Source organism: Balaenoptera physalus, assembly GCF_965194825.1.
Source record: "Balaenoptera physalus genome assembly, chromosome: 11".
In the NCBI taxonomy this organism is placed as follows: Eukaryota; Metazoa; Chordata; class Mammalia; order Artiodactyla; family Balaenopteridae; genus Balaenoptera; species Balaenoptera physalus.
Window position 1 is genome coordinate 73,249,062 of NC_138896.1, and position 18,731 is coordinate 73,267,792.

The 18,731-nt window shown below is 52.1% G+C and overlaps 1 protein-coding gene across 7 annotated transcripts in view; it reads left to right on the plus strand.

Moving 5' to 3' along the window:
- Nucleotides 1–18,731, plus strand: part of MAPKAPK3 (MAPK activated protein kinase 3) — a 65,322-nt gene that overhangs the window by 33,521 nt on the left and 13,070 nt on the right. For 6 of the 7 annotated variants that reach the window (XM_082414724.1, XM_082414730.1, XM_082414728.1 and 3 more), the window contains 6 exons: nucleotides 118–241; nucleotides 1,443–1,518; nucleotides 1,847–1,971; nucleotides 2,419–2,504; nucleotides 2,776–2,856; nucleotides 3,563–5,006. In XM_082414724.1, coding sequence (XP_082270850.1) covers nucleotides 118–241; nucleotides 1,443–1,518; nucleotides 1,847–1,971; nucleotides 2,419–2,504; nucleotides 2,776–2,856; nucleotides 3,563–3,712 — 642 coding nt within the window. In that variant the 3' untranslated portion in view covers nucleotides 3,713–5,006. Of the gene's footprint in view, nucleotides 1–117; nucleotides 242–1,442; nucleotides 1,519–1,846; nucleotides 1,972–2,418; nucleotides 2,505–2,775; nucleotides 2,857–3,562; nucleotides 5,007–18,731 lie in introns of those variants that run through there. The other variant, XM_082414725.1, reaches the window with a different exon arrangement.

The following is an 18,731-nucleotide window of genomic DNA, read 5'->3' on the forward strand; positions in this document are numbered from 1 at the left end:
GACCCAGGTCTTTTTAGTGAGATGGACCTGGCTCCTCTTGCATCAATCTGGATGAGGGAAGATTCTGCCCCCACCTGGTGCCTAACTCCAGACTAATGTTTTCTCTTCCTGGCCCAGCCTGAAAACCTGCTCTACACGTCCAAGGAGAAAGATGGGGTACTCAAGCTCACGGACTTTGGCTTTGCCAAGGAGACCACCCAAAATGCCCTGCAGACTCCCTGCTACACTCCCTATTATGTGGGTGAGTCCTTGGGATATGGTTTGTACCTCTTTACCACACCCGCCTCACCCTGCTGTGGTATGGGGCAGCCAGTGGGGTGCAGAAGCCAAAGGGTTAAAGCCCAGTGAGGAGGGAGGGGAGGATTCTGTCTGCGAGGAGGCGGTGACTGGGGGGCCGGAGGTTGCAAAAATATTCTCCCAAACTTCAGCTTCTGCTTTTGAAAATAGATCCAGGAAAATTCTGGCTGTGGCCTGTGAGCTGAATGACATCACAGTGGCTCTAAATATATACGTGATAAAAGGCTGCCATCAGCTTGGGATGGAGCCCAACTGCGGTTGTTTTTCTCTGGTTTTTATCTTCCTGGGAGTCATATTCAGAAAGTGGGCAGGCATTTCCTCCTACATTAGAGGGATGCAGAGTACCAGCCACCTGCCTTGTGGGAGAGGGTCCCTTAGGTGAGGGCATGGATGGGACCCGGGGTTGTGCACATACCCATGCTTCCTGGAAAAGCTCCCTGCTCCTCTGTGAGCGGGCAGCCCCCAGATCTGGAGAAGCCCCCGCTGAAAGTGCCCCTTCCCGGAGAGTGGGGTGATGACTCGTTTTACAGAGAGCTCTTCTCCCTCAGGATAAGCCTTCCAAGAGCTGTTTAAGGGGTGGGAAGCCCCCTGAGAGAGCTGGAATGGCACTCTGTTTACCAGAACGTGTTTTGCAGTATTTTGACTTAGAAATCTTCCAGCCTACCCATCTCATTGAACAGGTGGGAAGACCAAGGCCCCATGGGATGGTAGCCAGGCTGACAGTGGAACCCAGAGCCCTGGCCGTGGCCCCTCCTTACCCATGACCTAGGCTGTACATTCAGGAGGCAAGGGACACAGGGCAGCTGGCGGGCTGAGGCCCTCTCACCTACGGCAGGACCCCATCAAACCCCAGACTGCCCTCCTATCCCTCTCCTCCCACACCAAGACTGAGATGGCCCAAAGTAGCTAGGAGGCTATAATTTCTTACAGCCCAGTCTAAAAGTGGGATTATTTTATCTGGGAGCTGCTTTTCCTCCTGCAACTTCACACACATGCTGCCTTCCCAGAAGGTGCCAGACACCAGTCTGCTCTGCCCCATCCCCCAGCTTGGGCACCTGCTCTCCACCTTGTCCAGGATTTAGGCTCCTGCCTGGGCTCGAGGACCCTTGGGACTGAGGCCCCTCCTGTGCCCTCTGCCCTGGTAGCTCCTGAGGTCCTGGGTCCAGAGAAGTATGACAAGTCATGTGATATGTGGTCCCTGGGCGTCATCATGTACATCCTGTGAGTACCATCCATCTCCTGCAACCCCATGTACCCTCAGAACCACTTCTGCCCCCGCCATCCTTGGTGAGGGGCTTGAGTGGGTCACTCTTCAGGGAGGCTGCCCTTCCCTTCTGGTCTTGGGACACCTCTTCTTCAGGCTCCCTGAAGGCCTCCCCATGCCAAGGGCAGATGGTGGTCCTGGGATGAACACCAGAGTTCCGAGGGCTGGTATTATTGCCTTGGTGTCTGGCTGCCTGCCTCCCCAGTCAGGGTCTTGAGGGAGGAGAATGGGTCCACCCTGGCGCTTCCCCCACACCTGTGCCGAATGACCTCTGCCCTCCCCCAGCCTATGCGGCTTCCCGCCCTTCTACTCCAACACGGGCCAGGCCATCTCCCCGGGGATGAAGAGGAGGATCCGCCTGGGCCAGTATGGCTTCCCCAATCCTGAGTGGTCGGAGGTCTCTGAGGATGGTGAGTGAATCTCTGCCCCAGCTTGCTCCGCTGGACCCCATAAGCCTTCCTTCTGGGAGAGAACACTTTGGTGTCAAACTGACCTGTATTCAGATCCTAGCTTCCCCCACATCCCAGCTTTGTGGTCCTAGGCAAGTCACCTAACCTTTTTGAACCTCAGTTTCTATATCTGCCAAACGGGCTCAAAACCTGCCTCCTCAAAACCTCCTCTAACTCCTGTTCATATTTTCCCTTTGGAAACCACAAACAAGTCTGCCTCATATCAATTATCTATTGCTGCCTAACAAATTACCCAGAACATTTAATGCCTTAAAACAAGGAACAGTTATTAGCTCACTGTTTCTGTGGGTTAGGAATTTGGGAGCGTGTGCAGAGCTGGTGGTCTCTGGGAGGCGGGGACTGGCTCTGAGGAACTTCGCAGCCTCACCACTCCCCTCTCTTCACTAGCCAAGCAGCTGATCCGCCTCCTGCTGAAGACAGACCCCACAGAGAGGCTGACCATCACACAATTCATGAACCATCCCTGGATCAACGTGAGTGCCACCTCGTCCTATGGTGGGCAGGGTGATGAGCTTGAGCAGGGCTGCCAGAAGAGTGATGGCTCCGGAGTCCCTGCCGTGCGCCACAGATGTGCGGTAGTGCCCCACCTATAACCTGCCTTTGCCACCGCTCATGTCAGGCTCCTTCACCTCCCTGAGTCTCCGTTTCCCCATCTGAGACTGGAAGAAAGGGGGTGGGGTGGGGCAGCCAGTGTTGTCCCAGGTGCCCGCAGGGTCTGATCCACGGGCCTGGGGCTCCTTCCAGCAATTGATGGTGGTGCCACAGACTCCACTCCACACAGCTCGAGTGCTGCAGGAGGACAAAGACCACTGGGATGAAGTCAAGGTGGGTGGACTCTCCCTCAGCCTCCCTGCAAGTAGCAGGGTTTTGGAAGAAGGGACTCCACGGTGGTGACCACCCAGAACCTGGGTCTTCGGCCCCCTCTCGCCTTATGTCAGTGACGGCAGCTGTTGTCTGACAGTGGCACTTGGAGCACTGGGCTGCACTACCCCGTTCAGGGTGGTGCTCCTGGCTCATGCCCTCAGTGAAGAGGGGCTTTGGGGTCAAACCGACCAAGCTTTGGCCATAATCCCTCCTATGATTTGCAACATTTGGGAGGGTGGTCAGCCTGCTTTTAGACTTAGGGGAGGCCAGATTTGAGCCTATGGGGCAGCAGCTCAGAGCCTGGGGCAACCAGGGCACAATCTTCAGGCGCTGGTGCCCTGGGTGCACAGCAAGATGGCGTCCCCTGCAGGCCTTGTGGTTCTGAGCAGGTGACATTGGTCCAAGTCCCTGTCCTACTTACCCTTGGTGTGGTCCCAGGGAGTCACTATACTTTCTGTGCCTTTTTGGATAAGCTCAGTGTCTACCACAGTGGACTAGAGTGAGGATCATATGAGGCAAAGGGATGGGCCCAGTGCTGGGTACACAGGGGGCACTCGGGCAGCATAGATGGTCACTGTCATCACTGATATTATTAAGGGGCTACTCAGGCAGGAGGTGATGTCTCTTGAGGTCAGTGTACCTGCCCTCCACCCACATCTGTCCCCAGGAGGAAATGACCAGTGCCCTGGCAACCATGCGGGTGGACTATGACCAGGTGAAGATCAAGGACCTGCAGGCCTCGAACAACCGGCTCCTCAAGCGGAGGAAGAAGCAGGCAGGCAGCTCCTCGGCCTCTCAGGGCTGCAACAATCAGTAGCTCATGCGGCTGTGGGGGAGCTGGGCCTCTGCCTGGAGGACACACTGGAGGGGCCTGAGGCCCTGACCCAAAGGGCCCAGGCTCATGGTTTTTAACAAAAAGATTATTTTTGTTATGTTTTAATTTGTCACTTGGAACTTCAGGATGGGGGGACGTGACCCTGATCCTTCAGAATTCCAGCCCAGGTTCAGGCCCTAGACAAGGGCCAAAACCTGGGGGCTAGGGAGCCACCTGCTGCAGCTGCAGTGCCTTTGACCAGAGTGGCCTGAATGAACTGTGACTTTGTCCTGCCCTGGGCATGGCCTTAGACTTCTAGGCCACTGGGAGTTGTGGCTGGGCTTCCCTCCTTCTGTGGAAACAGCTCCCTGGAGGGTGGGCAGATGGGCCTGGCCTTGGGAAAGGCATCCGGCCACTGGTTGTCATGGTGACCAGGGACAGAGTTGCTGTCTCTGAATGCTGAGTGAGTGAGCAAGGGAGGGAGAGGGGCAATTGAGGGTCTGCCTGCCTTCTTGGGGAGGCTGCTCTCCCTCACGCTGCATGCCTCTCTCAGGCTCACCCCTCTTTGGTCTCCCTGAGGCTGCAGGGTCAGTCTGCCTGGCTCTCTGGGTGGTCCAGCCCTGTCTTGCTGCAACCCCATCCCACAGGGCCCTTGGAGTTCTCCTTGCACAGAGTCCCTGGGCCCAGCATCCTGTTACTACCCCCCACCCAAAGAGTAGCCTCTCATCTCACTGAGAGTGGGAGGTATTTTTAACCCCTTTTTTTTACTTCGGAAATGTCACTGTGACAAAAGCTAAAACAGTTACCCTACCCCCACCTGCTCACCAGATCCCAGGCAGGAAAGCCTTTCCTTAACTGTTCATCCTCTACTCTGTCTTGATTGAAGGCAGGGGTTGTCTCTTGGTGCACTTTTGCGAGAGTGGATAGCTCGGGGCAGGGCCAAGGGCTCCCCGTTAATCAAGGGTCTCTTTCTATACTCTGGGTCAGACCCGAGGCAGTGGAGGGCTGCTGTGTGACGCTTAGAGGGTCTGGTCCTGGCTTTGGCAGAGTCGGAGCAGAGAGTGCCCCTTCCTTGCTGGTCCAGGCTCACCCAGCCCCACACTGCCCAGGCAGCCTCAGGGTGCTGAACGCCTGATATGGGCCTGGCAAGTGCCTGACCCCCGGCCTGTTTGCTGGTTCCTTACGCTTCTCTCACGGGCAGGGAAATCCTAGATCACGTCAAATAGGGTGGTTACACTATTTGTAAAACACTGCTGGGTTTTACATCCAGATATTAGTAAACAACATTTTGACATTTTCCCCTTGTTCCTGAGTTTCTCTTTGTCTACATGAGTGGACAGAAGTGGCCTAAGGGCATGTCCTCACACCTACTAATGATTTCACTGCTGCTGGACAGGGTGCCTCAGGCCTGGTAAACATGCCAGGCTGCCTCCAGGTCCACCCTGGCCTCACCAGGCATGGGAAGGTCATGGGAGCTAAGGGATGGCAGCTGCCCCGTGCCCCCAGCTCTGTGCCGCCCGGTGCGCTACGTGTGTGACACCCACCCCCGGCTTGGTGTGTGCCAGCGTCTGCCCACAGTGGCCACCCCCAGCTGTGTGCCAGCCTGCTGAAGGGCGGGCAGAGCGCCTGCTGCAGCGCTGAGCTATTTTCAGAAGCTGCCAGATTTCATTTGGCAGCAAGGATGTCGGGGAGGGGAGGGGGCGGGACGCTGGAGACTCTTTTGACTACTCCAGCGACGGAGGACCCTCAGCCCTCGGGAGCCCTTGTGGGCAGCCTCGAGGTGGGGCCCTGACTGTGACATATTCCCCCAGCTCCTGTCCTCCCCATTTCCCAAGAGCTCATCTGACACCTGCAGCACTCCTTCCCCCACCTCCCTTCCCCTCAGGGTGTGGGGGAGGGCGGGAGATGTTAGAAGACAGGGACAGGCAAGCCACCTGAGATGAGTGCTGCTTCCTAGCCTGGTGACCTTGGACAAGCCTCCCCGCTTTCCCACCTTGATTTCCTCAGCTGTGTATTGGGTTTGATGATGTCCACTCTGGGGAGACATCTGGGGGATCAGGCAGATGATGTGTAAAGTACTTAGTGGGGTGCCTGGTGCATGGCTCATGCCCAGCACCCATTTGCCACCCCAGCATCCTTAGCTGTCAGGAAGGAGAGAAGTACCTGAAATTGCTCAAGGAAAAAGCAGCCCAGCCCCAAATCTACCTCTGGGACTTTCCACCCAGAAAATCAGGCTTTCTCCACCCATGGGGTCTCACTCCCAAGGACCTGCTCTCCAGAACAGCATCATATGGGCTTCCTGGACCTTGGTTCCAGCCCTGGGCTTCATCCTTGAAGGGGTGGCCCACCCTTCTGAAGGGCCCCTGAGGTCCCCAAATGAATTCTGGGGGCCTCACAGAGCCTGTGGTTCAGACCAACCCTTGTCATGTACTCTGCCCAGTGAAACGCTAGCCAGCTGCAGAGGCAGGTAAAGTCTGTCTAGTCACAAAGCTGCAGAGGTGCAGACGGACTCCTTCACTTGGCTACTTAGTGCCCACTCCCGGAGACCCTGTGCTGGGTGCAAGGAAGGCAGCAGTGGAAGCTGAGGATAGAGTCTCACCTCGGGGAGTTTACACACATGAGGGAGAAGGACAAAATATCACACAAATACATGTTGAATCATGGACTTGATATTTGCTATGAAAGAAAGACGTGGCTTCCTTGCAGAAGGTGTCATCGTGCAGTTTAAGCCAAAGAGGTAATTTATGCCCCAGTGGCTGGGGAGGGTGCCTGGTAGGTTGCAAGGCTGAAGGCAGAATCACAGGACCAGGGCCTTAGGGACAGAGGGACTCTGTGCGCCCCTCAACTTTGCCTGTCTGTGCTTCTCTCGGGGGCTGGCCTTGATCTTCCTCCTGTACTGCCTTCTCCACATGCAAGACCAGAGCTTCAGTAGTCCTAGCAGGGAGGCATCTGCTCAGCTGTCTGCATGCCGTTCCCAGGTTTCTTATTGGCCATACTTGGCCCATTGCTGTTGGTGGGGGCATGCCCCCTCCTATGACTAGGTGGGGAGGGGTGCAGCAGAGGTAATTGGCAGAGGAGAGGATGGAAGGATTGCCCGCGGATCTCCCATATCTGTGTGGCCACTTCCAAGAGCCCCTGAGGAGGCTGGCCCAGTGACACACCTAGCCCAGGGCTTGGCCCCCTGATCTCTGGCATCAGGTACAACTCTCACAAGCCAGGGCTGGGAGGCTGGATGCCTGGCCAGATCACACTCTGGGGCCTCAATGTGGCTGTCTGTGAAATGGGAGCAAATGCTGACAATTAGCTGGTATCAGGTGAGCTAAGAAGCCAAGGGGCCTATTCAGACACATGCGTTCACCCGGGCTTCATGTGGTTTCCCCAGGAGCTTTCAATAAAGAATCCATAAGAAGTGTATTCACATGTGTGTGCGTGTGAGTGCACGTGTGTGTGTGTGAGAGACATTTCTTCCCAGTGATGCTCCCCCTGACCCAGCCGACAGCAGCGTTCTCTGTCTTACAAACCTGGTGCTGGCCGGCTTCCAGCAGCCTGGCTCATTGCTATTCCACACCAGCCCCTCTCCGCCCTCGATTCAGCCCCTCCACTGCAGCGTCGGAATTGAGCCTCAAAATGCAGCTTGCCGCAACCTCTGCAGGGGTCCCGATTCTTCCAGGGCTGCTTGAAACTCTCTCTCTCTCTGGCAGGCGTGGGGAGGGGGCACAGGTCCCGGGTAGCTGTCTCCGAACCTGGCTGTCTTGGGCTGAGCCTTTGAATCCCTAGTGGGTTCTTACAGCTGCCCCCAAACCCAGCAGGATAAAATTCTCCCCTTTGTCCCTCTGGACAGCCAGCATGTTCACCCCTTGGAATTGAGGCCAGCAGGCAAGGAAGGATCTGGGAAGCCCACCTCCCACCCTGTGTGTGGAGTGGGGTGGGGTTATTTAGTTTGGAGCCAGGAGATCTCAGCTCTGGTTTACATGAAGCCTTGGGCAAAGCTACTTCACCTTTTGAGGTTCCCTATCAGTAAAATGAGACATTGATTAATCAGGGCCAGATCCTCCCTGCACCCTTGGTAGACATGCTGCCACTAGTTGGTGGATTATGAGAATTCTCTATGGTCTCAGGTAGGTAATGCACTTTGCTGGGCCTCAGTTTTCTTACCTCTTAAATGGGAGTAATCCTCACAAGGGTGGGGGAGGACTGCAGTGGAAGAGGGGAGGGGTGGCCAAGCCCCCAAACCTTGGTCACCAATGCAACTTAAGTGTCTGCTAGGTGACACACCCAGCTACCAGGACTTTGCCAGTTCTGCCCTCTCTCTGTTTCCCCTGACCAGGAGAAGGCAACCAGTGACTCAAGGGAACCAGTTTCCTGGGATTCATAGGAGCTGGTCAGGACAGGTTAGTTGGGGTGTGGGGCAACCTGCTGATCACCTGGTGAGTATTCAGTAGATGCCTACTGTGTGCCAGACCCTGAGGCAGCTGTGGTCCTGCCTAGGTGGAGGGGGAGACCACAACATCATAATGAACAGCTGCCATTTACTGAGTGCCTATTGTATGCCAGGACTATGTGGGGGCTTTACCTGGATCATCTCACTTAGTCCTCACATTCCCATTTCACAGATGGAGAAACTGAGCCCTCAGACTCTTAGCCGGAGGAGGTCAGAGGAAGGGATGCTACTTTTGGCTGGGGACAATCATAGAGGGCTTCTAAGAGGTGGTGACATGTGAATTTGAAGGGCAAATTTGGACAGACAAAGATTTGGGAAAAATGCATTCCAGCTGACAGGTATGGGGGAGGCAAGGTGAGGAGGCAGGAATGGGATGTGAAGAATGGAGAACAAGTCTGTTTAACCAGTGAGAGGCAGGAGGTCGCTCATTTCCTCATCCCATCTCTTGTAGGTAGTCAGGGTGGGGACTTTAGGGGTGAGACAGTGGGTACCTGGTGGCAGCTTCTCTCTCTTAGTGCTCCCTGGCCAATCTCATGTGTGGAGGATGCATTCTCTCCTCCCCATATCCACATCTGCCTCCCCTAGAGATACACCTGGCTCTTGATGCTAGTTTGTCAAACTATCTATCCACCTCCTCTTGCTGGTATGGCCTTTTCAGGTGGCTCCAGAGTTGGATCTTTTCACACTGGACTCCCTGGACCCTCAGGATGTGGCCTCTGCTTCCAACAGAGCTATTTTGTGTACTGGATTTTCTCCTGAGATTTAATTTGAACAAGAGTTTATGTGCTTTAAAAAAGTTTATGGACCATTGAACTAGATGCTTAACATCTCAAATCGTGCAGTATGATCCCATTTTACAGATGGGAAACCGAGACTCAGCATGACTAAGTACTTGCTGGGGTCCATGGCTGGGCTCTGATATGGAAAAATGGCTTCAAGATTGTCCTTTCTTCCACTGTCCTCAAAGGGTCCAGACTTCATGTGGACAGGCAGACCTGCACAGTCTGATGGGCTGCAACAAGTGCTAATAAGGAGAGCAGAGATGATGCGGTGATCATGGCTCTCTTAGGCAGGGTTGTTTTCCTCTTTCTGGTGGGGAGTTGAGAGAAAGTTGGGACAAAGAGGAGGTGATGGGGATGAGGAGGTATTGGGGAGGCACTGGGGAGCCTGCCTCATCCCCAAATACCTGCCCCTGATGCAGCAGCTGTGTGGATAAAGTAGATTATGCCCCCAGATCCACTCCCAACCTTCAGCTGTGTTCACATCAAGCCAGAGAGACCAGCAAGCCAATCCACCATCAGACCTGGAAGAGATCCTCTGTGCAGAGCAAGGTAGGCCCTTCAGCTGCCCTCTGGAGTAGCCCCCCAGTGTGGTGAACCTCCCTAGTGCAGCCTCACTTCCAGTTTATGGGACCTCGACTCATGGGCCATGTCTCCCCACCAAAGAAAGGCCCAGTGAGTGAGGGGCTGGGCTACCCAGCTCTGGGCTTGGCCTGTTCCAGTTACACATTGGAGCCCATGTTTTGAGCATCTAGAGTATGCCAGGATGTCTCATATGTGACCTCCTTTACTTTTCTGTCCTTCCAATAGCTTTCTAAGCAGGGATTATGCCCATCTCACAGATGAAGTCACTGAGGCTTGAGTAGCATGGGGATAAAGTGCCCAGGTTCCTCCATGTGGTGAGTGGCAGGGCGGGGGGTCTGAATCCAGGAGCATGGGGCTCTAAGATCCCCTCCCTAACAGAAATGCTCTCCCTGCCCAAAGAATCCCAACCCTGCCTGACCCTCCCCTGATCTTCTATGTCCCTGGCTGCTAGAGGAAGGGCCCTTGGTGGGGGCCTCCCATGCTCTCTGGCCCCCAAACCTGAGCAGGGAGTGCCAGGCACCTCTCAGCATGGTTTAAGGTCAAGGCATTTTCCTGTGGATGAGATGGAAGTTGAGCTGGGTCACACAGCCTGGGGCCCCTTCCAGCTCTGCTCTGTGACCATGGACAACTCCTTTAACTCCTCTGAGCCCATCTCCTCATTAGAACATGTGGACAGTAACACCTGGCCCCTGGACTATGAGACTGTGAAAGGTAAGGCACGATGCCCTGAAGAGCTCTCAGCATATCATAGGTCCTAGAAAATGTCGCTTCACACAAAAGACTGTAGGGTTTGATGGTGTATGGGGAAGTATTGAGTCGAGGCTGAAAGCCTTCAGAAAGGAGGCTGTCTTCCTGGGAAAAGCTGCAGTCAGGGCCCCTGTCTGAGTGAGCTGCCCACCTGCTCTGGGGACCTCTCTTTCTGAAGGTCCCTTTCAGGCCAGGGTCTAGTGGGCTGTGCAGCAGGGCTGGCCAGGGCTGCTGGGGAGACAGTGAGGCAGAGGAGGCAGCCAAGGCAGGTCCGAAGAGCTACTCCTCACAGGGTCATAAAGGTATCCAGGGAATGTGGGGCACAGGGCTGGTCACCACGCCAGCCAGATGAGGGGATGGGCTGACCTAGAGTGTCTACTATGGGCAAGCCTCCCTGGACCATTGGCTGGGGCAACCTAAGCAGACAGAACTCCTTCTTTAATGACAGAGTCCATAGCCAAAGTGGGGTGACAGACACGGACAGGAAGGTCAGGGAAGGTTTCCAAGAAGGGGAATTCAGCTGAGGAAGAACGACCAGAAGAAGTTGCTGTAAGAAGAACAAGAGGAAGGGTATCCCAGATGGAGGGAATAGCAAGTGCAAAGGCCCTGGGGCTGAAAAGACCTTCAAGTATCTGAGGAACAAAAATGAGTGCAATATGCCTGGAGAGTGCTGCTCCAGCCTCTCTCGGACAGAAGTGAGTATGTGGACTGCCTTATGGGGCCCCAGAAAATTGGGCTTTTTGGAGCGCCTTTCTATAGGCTCTGCCACTGACCACCCAGAACAGGGTCTGACCTAGGGCTCAGGACAGCTTGAGTCAACCCTTACGTGACCCTTGACTCCCCTGATATGGTTTTAATATCTAATCGTTGACAATAAATTGAACTCACTAAACTGTGGATGCAAAGCTTGCTGGAGCTGTTAACATCAACAAAGCCAGTAGCTGTGTCTATTTCCACACAGAGAAGATGCAATAAAATATAACTCACCTCTGGAGATAGATTCTATAGAGCTAGGGCTCTGCCCTCTGGGCCCAGGAGAGAGGGGATCAACTCCTCTTGGTGAGCTCCTATAAATGGGGTTCAAGCTTATTGGAATTAGGTGAATGCTCGGGTGGGAGATCCTAGGGTGTGGGGTGTGCAGAGATTCTCGGCAGTGACTATGTACTATAATATAATCTCAGTCAGCAGGAGACAAGGCCCTCCTCTCTCCAGCACATGAGTCATACAGGCCAGGGGCCTGGGTTGGGAGCACTGCCAAGGGATGAGTGGTCCATGCCTGCCCTTCAGGGCCTGACCCGGAAGGTTTTCTTCCTTCTGTTACTCTGATGGTCAGGTGGGTTTTCTCAGAGAGCTAATTCTGTGGAATAAATCCTGCCCATCTGAAGCTGGGAGGGGTTCCTGGAGTAGGCCAAGATGCAGTAGATGGGAAGAGGTTTGGGAGAAAGACAGGTACCCAGGTTCTGCCCTCTGGAAGGAAGGTGGTCAGAGGTCAGCTGATTCGTCCAAGGTCATACAAGGTTAGTACAGTAATGGAGCTGTGAACAAAAGAAGGCTCCCTGGAGATGGCCCTAAATTTGGGGGTAGAGGAGGAGGGCATCAGGACTGGAGGGGCCTAGAAGAGATTGTGGGTTCCAGCTTCAGGGCTTCTCATGTCTCCTCTTCAGAGTACAATTACCTCGAGGGAAAAGTGGTAACTCTTGGGCCTCTGCACTTTCTCCCCTCTGTGTGTGACTTCCTGGACCGGCCAAACCTAGCCCTCCAAGGATGGGAGTGGATCCTGAAGCAGTGAAAATCAACACAGGTGTGGTTCTGACATGGCTTTGAGAGCTGGAATGGATGAATAGATAGAACCTGGGAAGGTCAGAGCTGGAAAGTGCCTTACTGCACTTAACTCCCGTTTTATAAATGAGTAAATAGAGGCTCACAAGCCAGCCTCTCAGCCTAACTGTCTGCCCCCCACATGAAGCCTCCCTGTCTGCTAGCTTCCCTGGCCTCAGAGTTCCCTCTCGGGTCTTCGTGGCTCTCACGTGCTGCAGAGCTGTTTTCCATTTTTGCTTGTTCCTAAATAGGACTTTATCAGTGACTGTGCCTGGGGCCTCCATGGCTCTCAATTAGGCTTCCTTGAGCTTCCTTTGCAGAGGCCTTTGGGTGAGGGGAGTGTTAGTGCTTGGCACCGGGAGTGGTGTACAGGGCGCTGCCTGTAGCCTGGAGAGAAGGTCGGGTGTGCAGGGAGGCTGGTGCTGAGGGCGCTGGGCTGCCAGTGCATAGAGAGCCTGGAGGCGTGAAGGGTGGGGCTTTCAGGCCCCATCTCTGCCCTGTGCAGGTCTGCTGGAGCCCAGGGGGCTTCGAGTCTGAGACCTCAGGCTCCTGGCTGGCTGCTGATGTTCCCCCTTCTGCCGCTCCGAGGACTGGGGCTGCCTGAAGGCTGGACACACACAAGGGATTTCCCGGCTGTGCCCTGAGGATGGGGAGGGGCTGCAGCTGTGGAAATGTTGGGAGCCATGGCCCATTTGATCTGGAATCCCCACTCTCTGGCTGGAGACGTGACTTCTCCCTCAGGCTCCTTCTCTTCTTCTGGGTGAAGACCGGGATGTCGTCACAGAATCAGGGCTGTGGAGGCATGAGAGGAGAGTGGGGGCTTTGCTTGGTCTTGGGACTCGATGGGACTTCTGGAAGGTCAGAGCCAAGGGGGCACGGCATGGTCCTGGGAGTGGTCTTTCGGCCTCTGTGGACTGGGGATGCAGGGTGCGGCTGGGGATGCAGGGTGCGGCTGGGGATGGGCAGAGAGGCAGGGGGCAGCCTAAAGCGCCCTGCCTAGGGTGGGATAATAAATGCCAGGCTGAGTGTGGACACTGCTCTAGAGGCATCAGGGAGCCACTGGAGACCCTTGGGCTGAAGGGAGGTGACAAGCCAGGAGGTTTGGAGCAGCTTCACCTGGGGGTTGGGAATGATGAAGCAGGAGTGGAGGAACTCATCGGACCCTCTCTCCCGGGCTCAAGTGGCATGGCCTCCGGGCAGGCACCCCTCTGCAAGGGTGACTGGGACTGTGGCTGGATGCTCAGGGACAGCTCAGGGTGACTCCCATGTAAGTCACCATCAGTTCCTGGATCACACCCACCCTTGTTTAGAGTCTTCTCCTCAACAAGCTCTCCTTGGGACATTCTTAAACGAGTCCCAGGTCAGTTGTCCAGAAAAGTGGAGCAGTTCTCATGCTGCCAGCCCTGTGGGTTGCCCCTGCCCTGGGATTTCCTGTCCTGTGGAAGGAGGAAGAAAAACTCACATTATTGCCACATGGATGCCAGAAACCTCAGTTCATGTAACCCTGGCAGCACTCCTGAGAGGCAGGTGCTCTTCTACCCATTTTCCAGCTGAGACCTCCCTGATGACCCAGGTCTGCTCAGGATCCACAGCCCATGCTAGTCCCATGACCCCAGAGTTCCTCTGCCCCCAGCCCTGTCAGAACTTCCCTGGGGCTTCTACCTTGAGAACCTGCCTCAGCGTGAATGGCACCTACTTTACTACTGGCTCCTTGAGTGATGCTGCTACACAACTTTGGGGACCTTGGCCCCAGCTGGCTACCCCTAGTGGTCTCTCACTGGCAGTGGATGCCAGCCCTACAGGGCTACCATGGCTTCCCCACTGCTCAGGAAGCCCTCAGGATTCTCTCTGTGTCTAGAAAAGAGCTCAAAAAAGTAGGCCATATCCTTGGGGTAGAGGGAGAGGAAAGCCTCCCCTACTGCCCTCTCCCCCAAAGTATCTTCCATAGCTTCCAGACTTATCCCCATGGATGTCACGGTCCTAGATCTGGCACTGCCTATTCCAGATTCTGCAGAAAGTTGAAGGTCATCCCCTCTTTCCCGATATAGAGAAGGGCTTTTGGTGTCAGGAAATACCTGGAGCTGGAGCTGGGGTCTGGCTGCTGTGCATGATCTTGGACAAGTTTCTTCCTCTCTTTGGAATCTCAATTTCCTTGCTGTAAAACGGCCACAGTGATGCTCACAGGGTTCTCAGGAGGACTCAGAGCCTGCTGCTTCAAGAGCTGAGGTACGCCAACTGAGCTGGAGGGAGTGGTGGGCCCTGGACCATTTATAGTGTGAAGAGGGGAGTAGGAGGTGGAGGGGAGGAGGCATTTGATCTGACAGAGAGGGTCAGGGCAGCCAGGAGGCCAGAGGCCCCTATGCCCTGCCACGGCTTTTGCAGTACAGACATTGAAGGTTGTCTGCTGCTTATCCAGAAGAGTTTCTAAGAATCAAAAGTTTAGGGTCCAGGGAGCCAGAAGAAAACAGTGTTGGGAGGCCAGCAGCCAGTCTGGAGGAAGGAGAGTACAGGTGGAGGAGGAAGGAGATGGATTCCTTTACTCCAAAGGCCACACATGCACTCCTGAACATGTCATCCCTCAGACTTTGGGTATTGGGAAGTCAGTCTCCCACCGGCTGCCTCCAGGACCAGTTGACAGGGATGAGAAAGCTTCAGATTTGGTGAGGGCCAAGGACCATCTCCCAAGCACAAAACAAACCCTCAGGGTACCACCTGGTCCTAGGCCCAAGGACGGAAAGCCTTCAGCCCCCTGTTCCAGCCTCATCCCCTGGCAGTCTTGGTTCATCTGCCCAAACACAGATCTATACCTACTCCTGCTTTCCAGGGCTGAGACTCTGAGTCCAGTAGTCAAGGCCTGGCTTGGACCTGATGAATGAATCAGATCAAATACATGCAGTTTTCTCCCAGGCCTGATTTATACAACCCTCCAGACCACATCCACGTTGTATCTGAGTCCACACCTTGATTTCCATAAGGAACAGCATTGGGTCTATGATGGGCTTTAAGAACAGACCATAGGTTTGTCAATTGGCCACCGTTAGAGTCAAACAAGTAGCTCCCAAAGTTTGATTCTTTGGTATAATTTATATAAAGTAAAATCTTAAATGTAACATTAGATAATTTTAAACTAATGTATATACCCATGTAACCAGGATCCCAGTCAGGATATAGAACATTTCCATCACCTCAGAAAGTCCCCAGTAACCCCCCATCACAGAATGCTGATCTGATTTCTATCATCATAGATAAGCTTTGCCTATTCTAGAAGTTCATATAAATGAAATTATACAGTATGGAAGTAGATAGCTTTCTTTTTTTAAAATTATTTATTTATTTATTTATGGCTGTGTTGGGTCTTCGTTTCTGTGTGAGGGCTTTCTCTAGTTGTGGCAAGTGGGGGCCACTCTTCATCGCGGCATGCGGGCCTCTCACCATCGCGGCCTCTCTTGGTGCGGAGCACAGGCTCCAGACGCGCAGGCTCAGTAATTGTGGCTCACGGGCCCAGTTGCTCCGTGGCATGTGGGATCTTCCCAGACCAGGGCTCGAACCCATGTCCCCTGCATTGGCAGGCAGATTCTCAACCACTGCGCCACCAGGGAAGCCCTTAGATAGCTTTTTTGTGTCTGGCTTCTTTTGTTTCATTTGCGATTCATCCATGTTTTTGCAGTGACAGCTCTTTCCTTTTTATTGTTCCCTTTTATTGCTGTAGAATATTCCATTTTATGACTATACCACAGTTTGGTGGTTATTTGATTCCAGTTTTTGGCTATTATGAGTAAAGCTGCTATGAACATTCATGTATAAGTTTTTGTGTGGACATTATGCTTTCATTTCTTTTGGGTAAATACTTAAGACAAATGGCTAGTAAATACCTAGTGAAATTTCTGGACATACATTAAGTGTATGTTTAACTTTGTGAGAAACTGCCAGATTTCAAAAGTGGTTGTATCATTTTACATTCCCACCAGCAATTTATGAGACTTCCAGTTACTCCATGTCCTCATCAACATTTGGTATTATCAGTCCTTTTTAGCTTAGCTATTCTGATGTATATGTAGTGTTATTTCATTGTAGTTTTAGTTTGCATTTTCCTGATGACTAATGACGTTGGGGACTTTTTCATGTGATAATTGGCCATTGACATATCTGTTCAAGTCTGTACCTTATTTTCAAACATTGGGTTGTTTATCTTTTTTATTATTGACTTGTGGAAATTCTTTATATATTCTGGATATATATCCATTGACAAAGGATATGAGTTGGGAATGTTTTCTCCTACACTATGGCTGACCTACTCATTTTCTTATGACTTTTGATGAGTAGTTTTAAATTTTTTTGAAATTCAATTTATCATTGTTTGCTTTTATGATTAGTGTTTTCTATGTCTTCTTTAAGAAATTTTTACTTATCCCAAAGTTGCAAAGATATTCTGCAATTTTTTTTCCTCTCCTAGAATCTGTATAATTTTAGCTTTTACATTTGGGCCCATGAGCCATCTGTAATTGATTTCTGAATATGGTGAGAGCTCAGGATTGAGATTTATATTTTTCCATATGGATATCTAGACAGCAGCATTCTTGAAGAAAAATAAATATTTCTTGCTATGGCACTCCTAGAAAAAAACACTTGCTTGTGTATAGTTCTGGACTCTATTCTCTTTCATTGATTGTCTATATATTTGCCAATACCATACTCTCCTGATTACGTTCAATCCATCAACATGGCATATCTTCCTATTTATTTAGGTCTTCTTTAATTTTTCTTAGCAATATTTTATAGTCTTGCACATCTAACTTTACATTAATTTCTATCTAGTATTTTTAGTTTTTGGATTCTGTTGTAAGTAGAATTTAAAAATATTTAATTTCCCAATAGTTTATTACTATTTTATGAATAGTTTACAAAAATACAATTGATTTTTATATATTAATCTGTATTCTATGACAATGTTAAATTTTCTCATTAGCTCTAGTAGTTTTCTACATTCACAATAATGTTACCTGTGAATAACGAGAGCTTTACTTTTTTCTTTCCAATCTTTATGCCTTTATTTTTCTTGCCTGTGCACTGGCTGGGACTTCTAATACAATGTAGAATAGCAGTGGTGAGAGCAGAGAAAGACAGAGTAAGTAGCTGAGGCTTTGTTTCTTGGAAGGCCATTCTATTGACTGCAGGGATGCCATGCTGTGATTTTACACTTAAAAAAAAATTCCTCTGGCTGCCTGGGAAGAATTGTAAGAGCAAAAGGGAAGCAGGGAGACCAACAAGGAGGCTGCAGAATTCCACGTGAGAGAGAGGGGTGGTTTAACCTGCAATGATGGGAGATCTGGGATGTATTTGGAGTTAGAGCTACAGAATTCACTGTGGAATGGATGTGGGGGAAGGAGAGGAGAACCAAAGATGATGCTAGAGTGTTGCCTTGAGCTGCTGCAGGGATGGAGATGCTGTCTTTTTTTTTTTTTTTTGGTTGTACCGGGTCTTAGTTGTGGCAGGTGGGCTCCTTAGTTGCAGCTTGCCAGCTCCTTAGTTGCGGCACGTGGGCTCCTTAGTTGTGGCAGGCATACTCCTTTAGTTGCAGCTCGAGGGCTTCTTAGTTGTGGCTCGCTGTCTCCTTAGTTGCAGCACGTGGGCTCCTTAGTTGTGGCATGTGAACTCTTAGTTGCGGCATGCATGTGAGATCTAGTTCCCTGACCAGGGATTGAACCCGGGCCCTATGCATTGAAAGTGTGGAGTCTTAACCACTGTGCCACCAGGGCCGTCCCGGAGATGCTGTCTTTTGAGATGAGGAAATTGAGGGTGAGGGTGCAGCTTTGGCCACTTTCATTTCAGGATACTATTAGACATTCAAGGTCTCAGGAGGGCAGCTGGAATGATGGAACTTGAGGTACAGCTTTTGGATAACGTCATGATTTAGATGGAATCTAAAGCCACAAGACCAGATAAGAGAGGAGAGAATGTGGAGAAGGATGAAAAGGAGACTTAATTCTGGAGTAGAGATTGGGGAGACATGAAGGAGCCAGGAAAGTAGACTGAGAAGGAACAGTGAGGTAGGAGGAAAACCAAAAGAGTATAGTTTTTTGGAAGTTTCTTGAAGCAAGTGTTCCAAGAAAGGGGTAGTTACTGTATTGGATGCTGCTAAGCAGGAAAAATAGGACAAAGACAGAGAAACAACCATGAGACATTCTGTCGCAAACATCCTTGGTGGAACCTCCCTTCACCTCCTGCCCTGAGGTTTGTGAGAGGAGCATGCTTCTTTCCGATAAATACATCATTTCAAAAAAAAAAAAAATCTTTGGTGACTCAACATAGGCATTGCTGCGGAGTAATAGAGCTGAAAGCCCAACAGGAGAGGTGGGAGATGTAGATATGGAAGTAGAGGCAGTGAGCACAGAGAAGGGGAGTGGCAGCCTTTCTCCACACACCCAGTGAGGAGCCTTGAGGACTCTAGGCATCTGCTGAGGGACCAAAGCCCTCACTGGCCACGCGGAAAGAGAAAAGTGGGCCATGTGCTCTGGAAGTTTTGGCCTGGCCCAGCCAGGGTGGATGAGTAGATGAGACAGGCTGGGGAGAGTGGAGAGGATGAAGCATGCACAGGAATCCATGCCCAGTGCTGTCACTGGCTCTCTATCACGAGTCCAGCTTCGAGAAATCC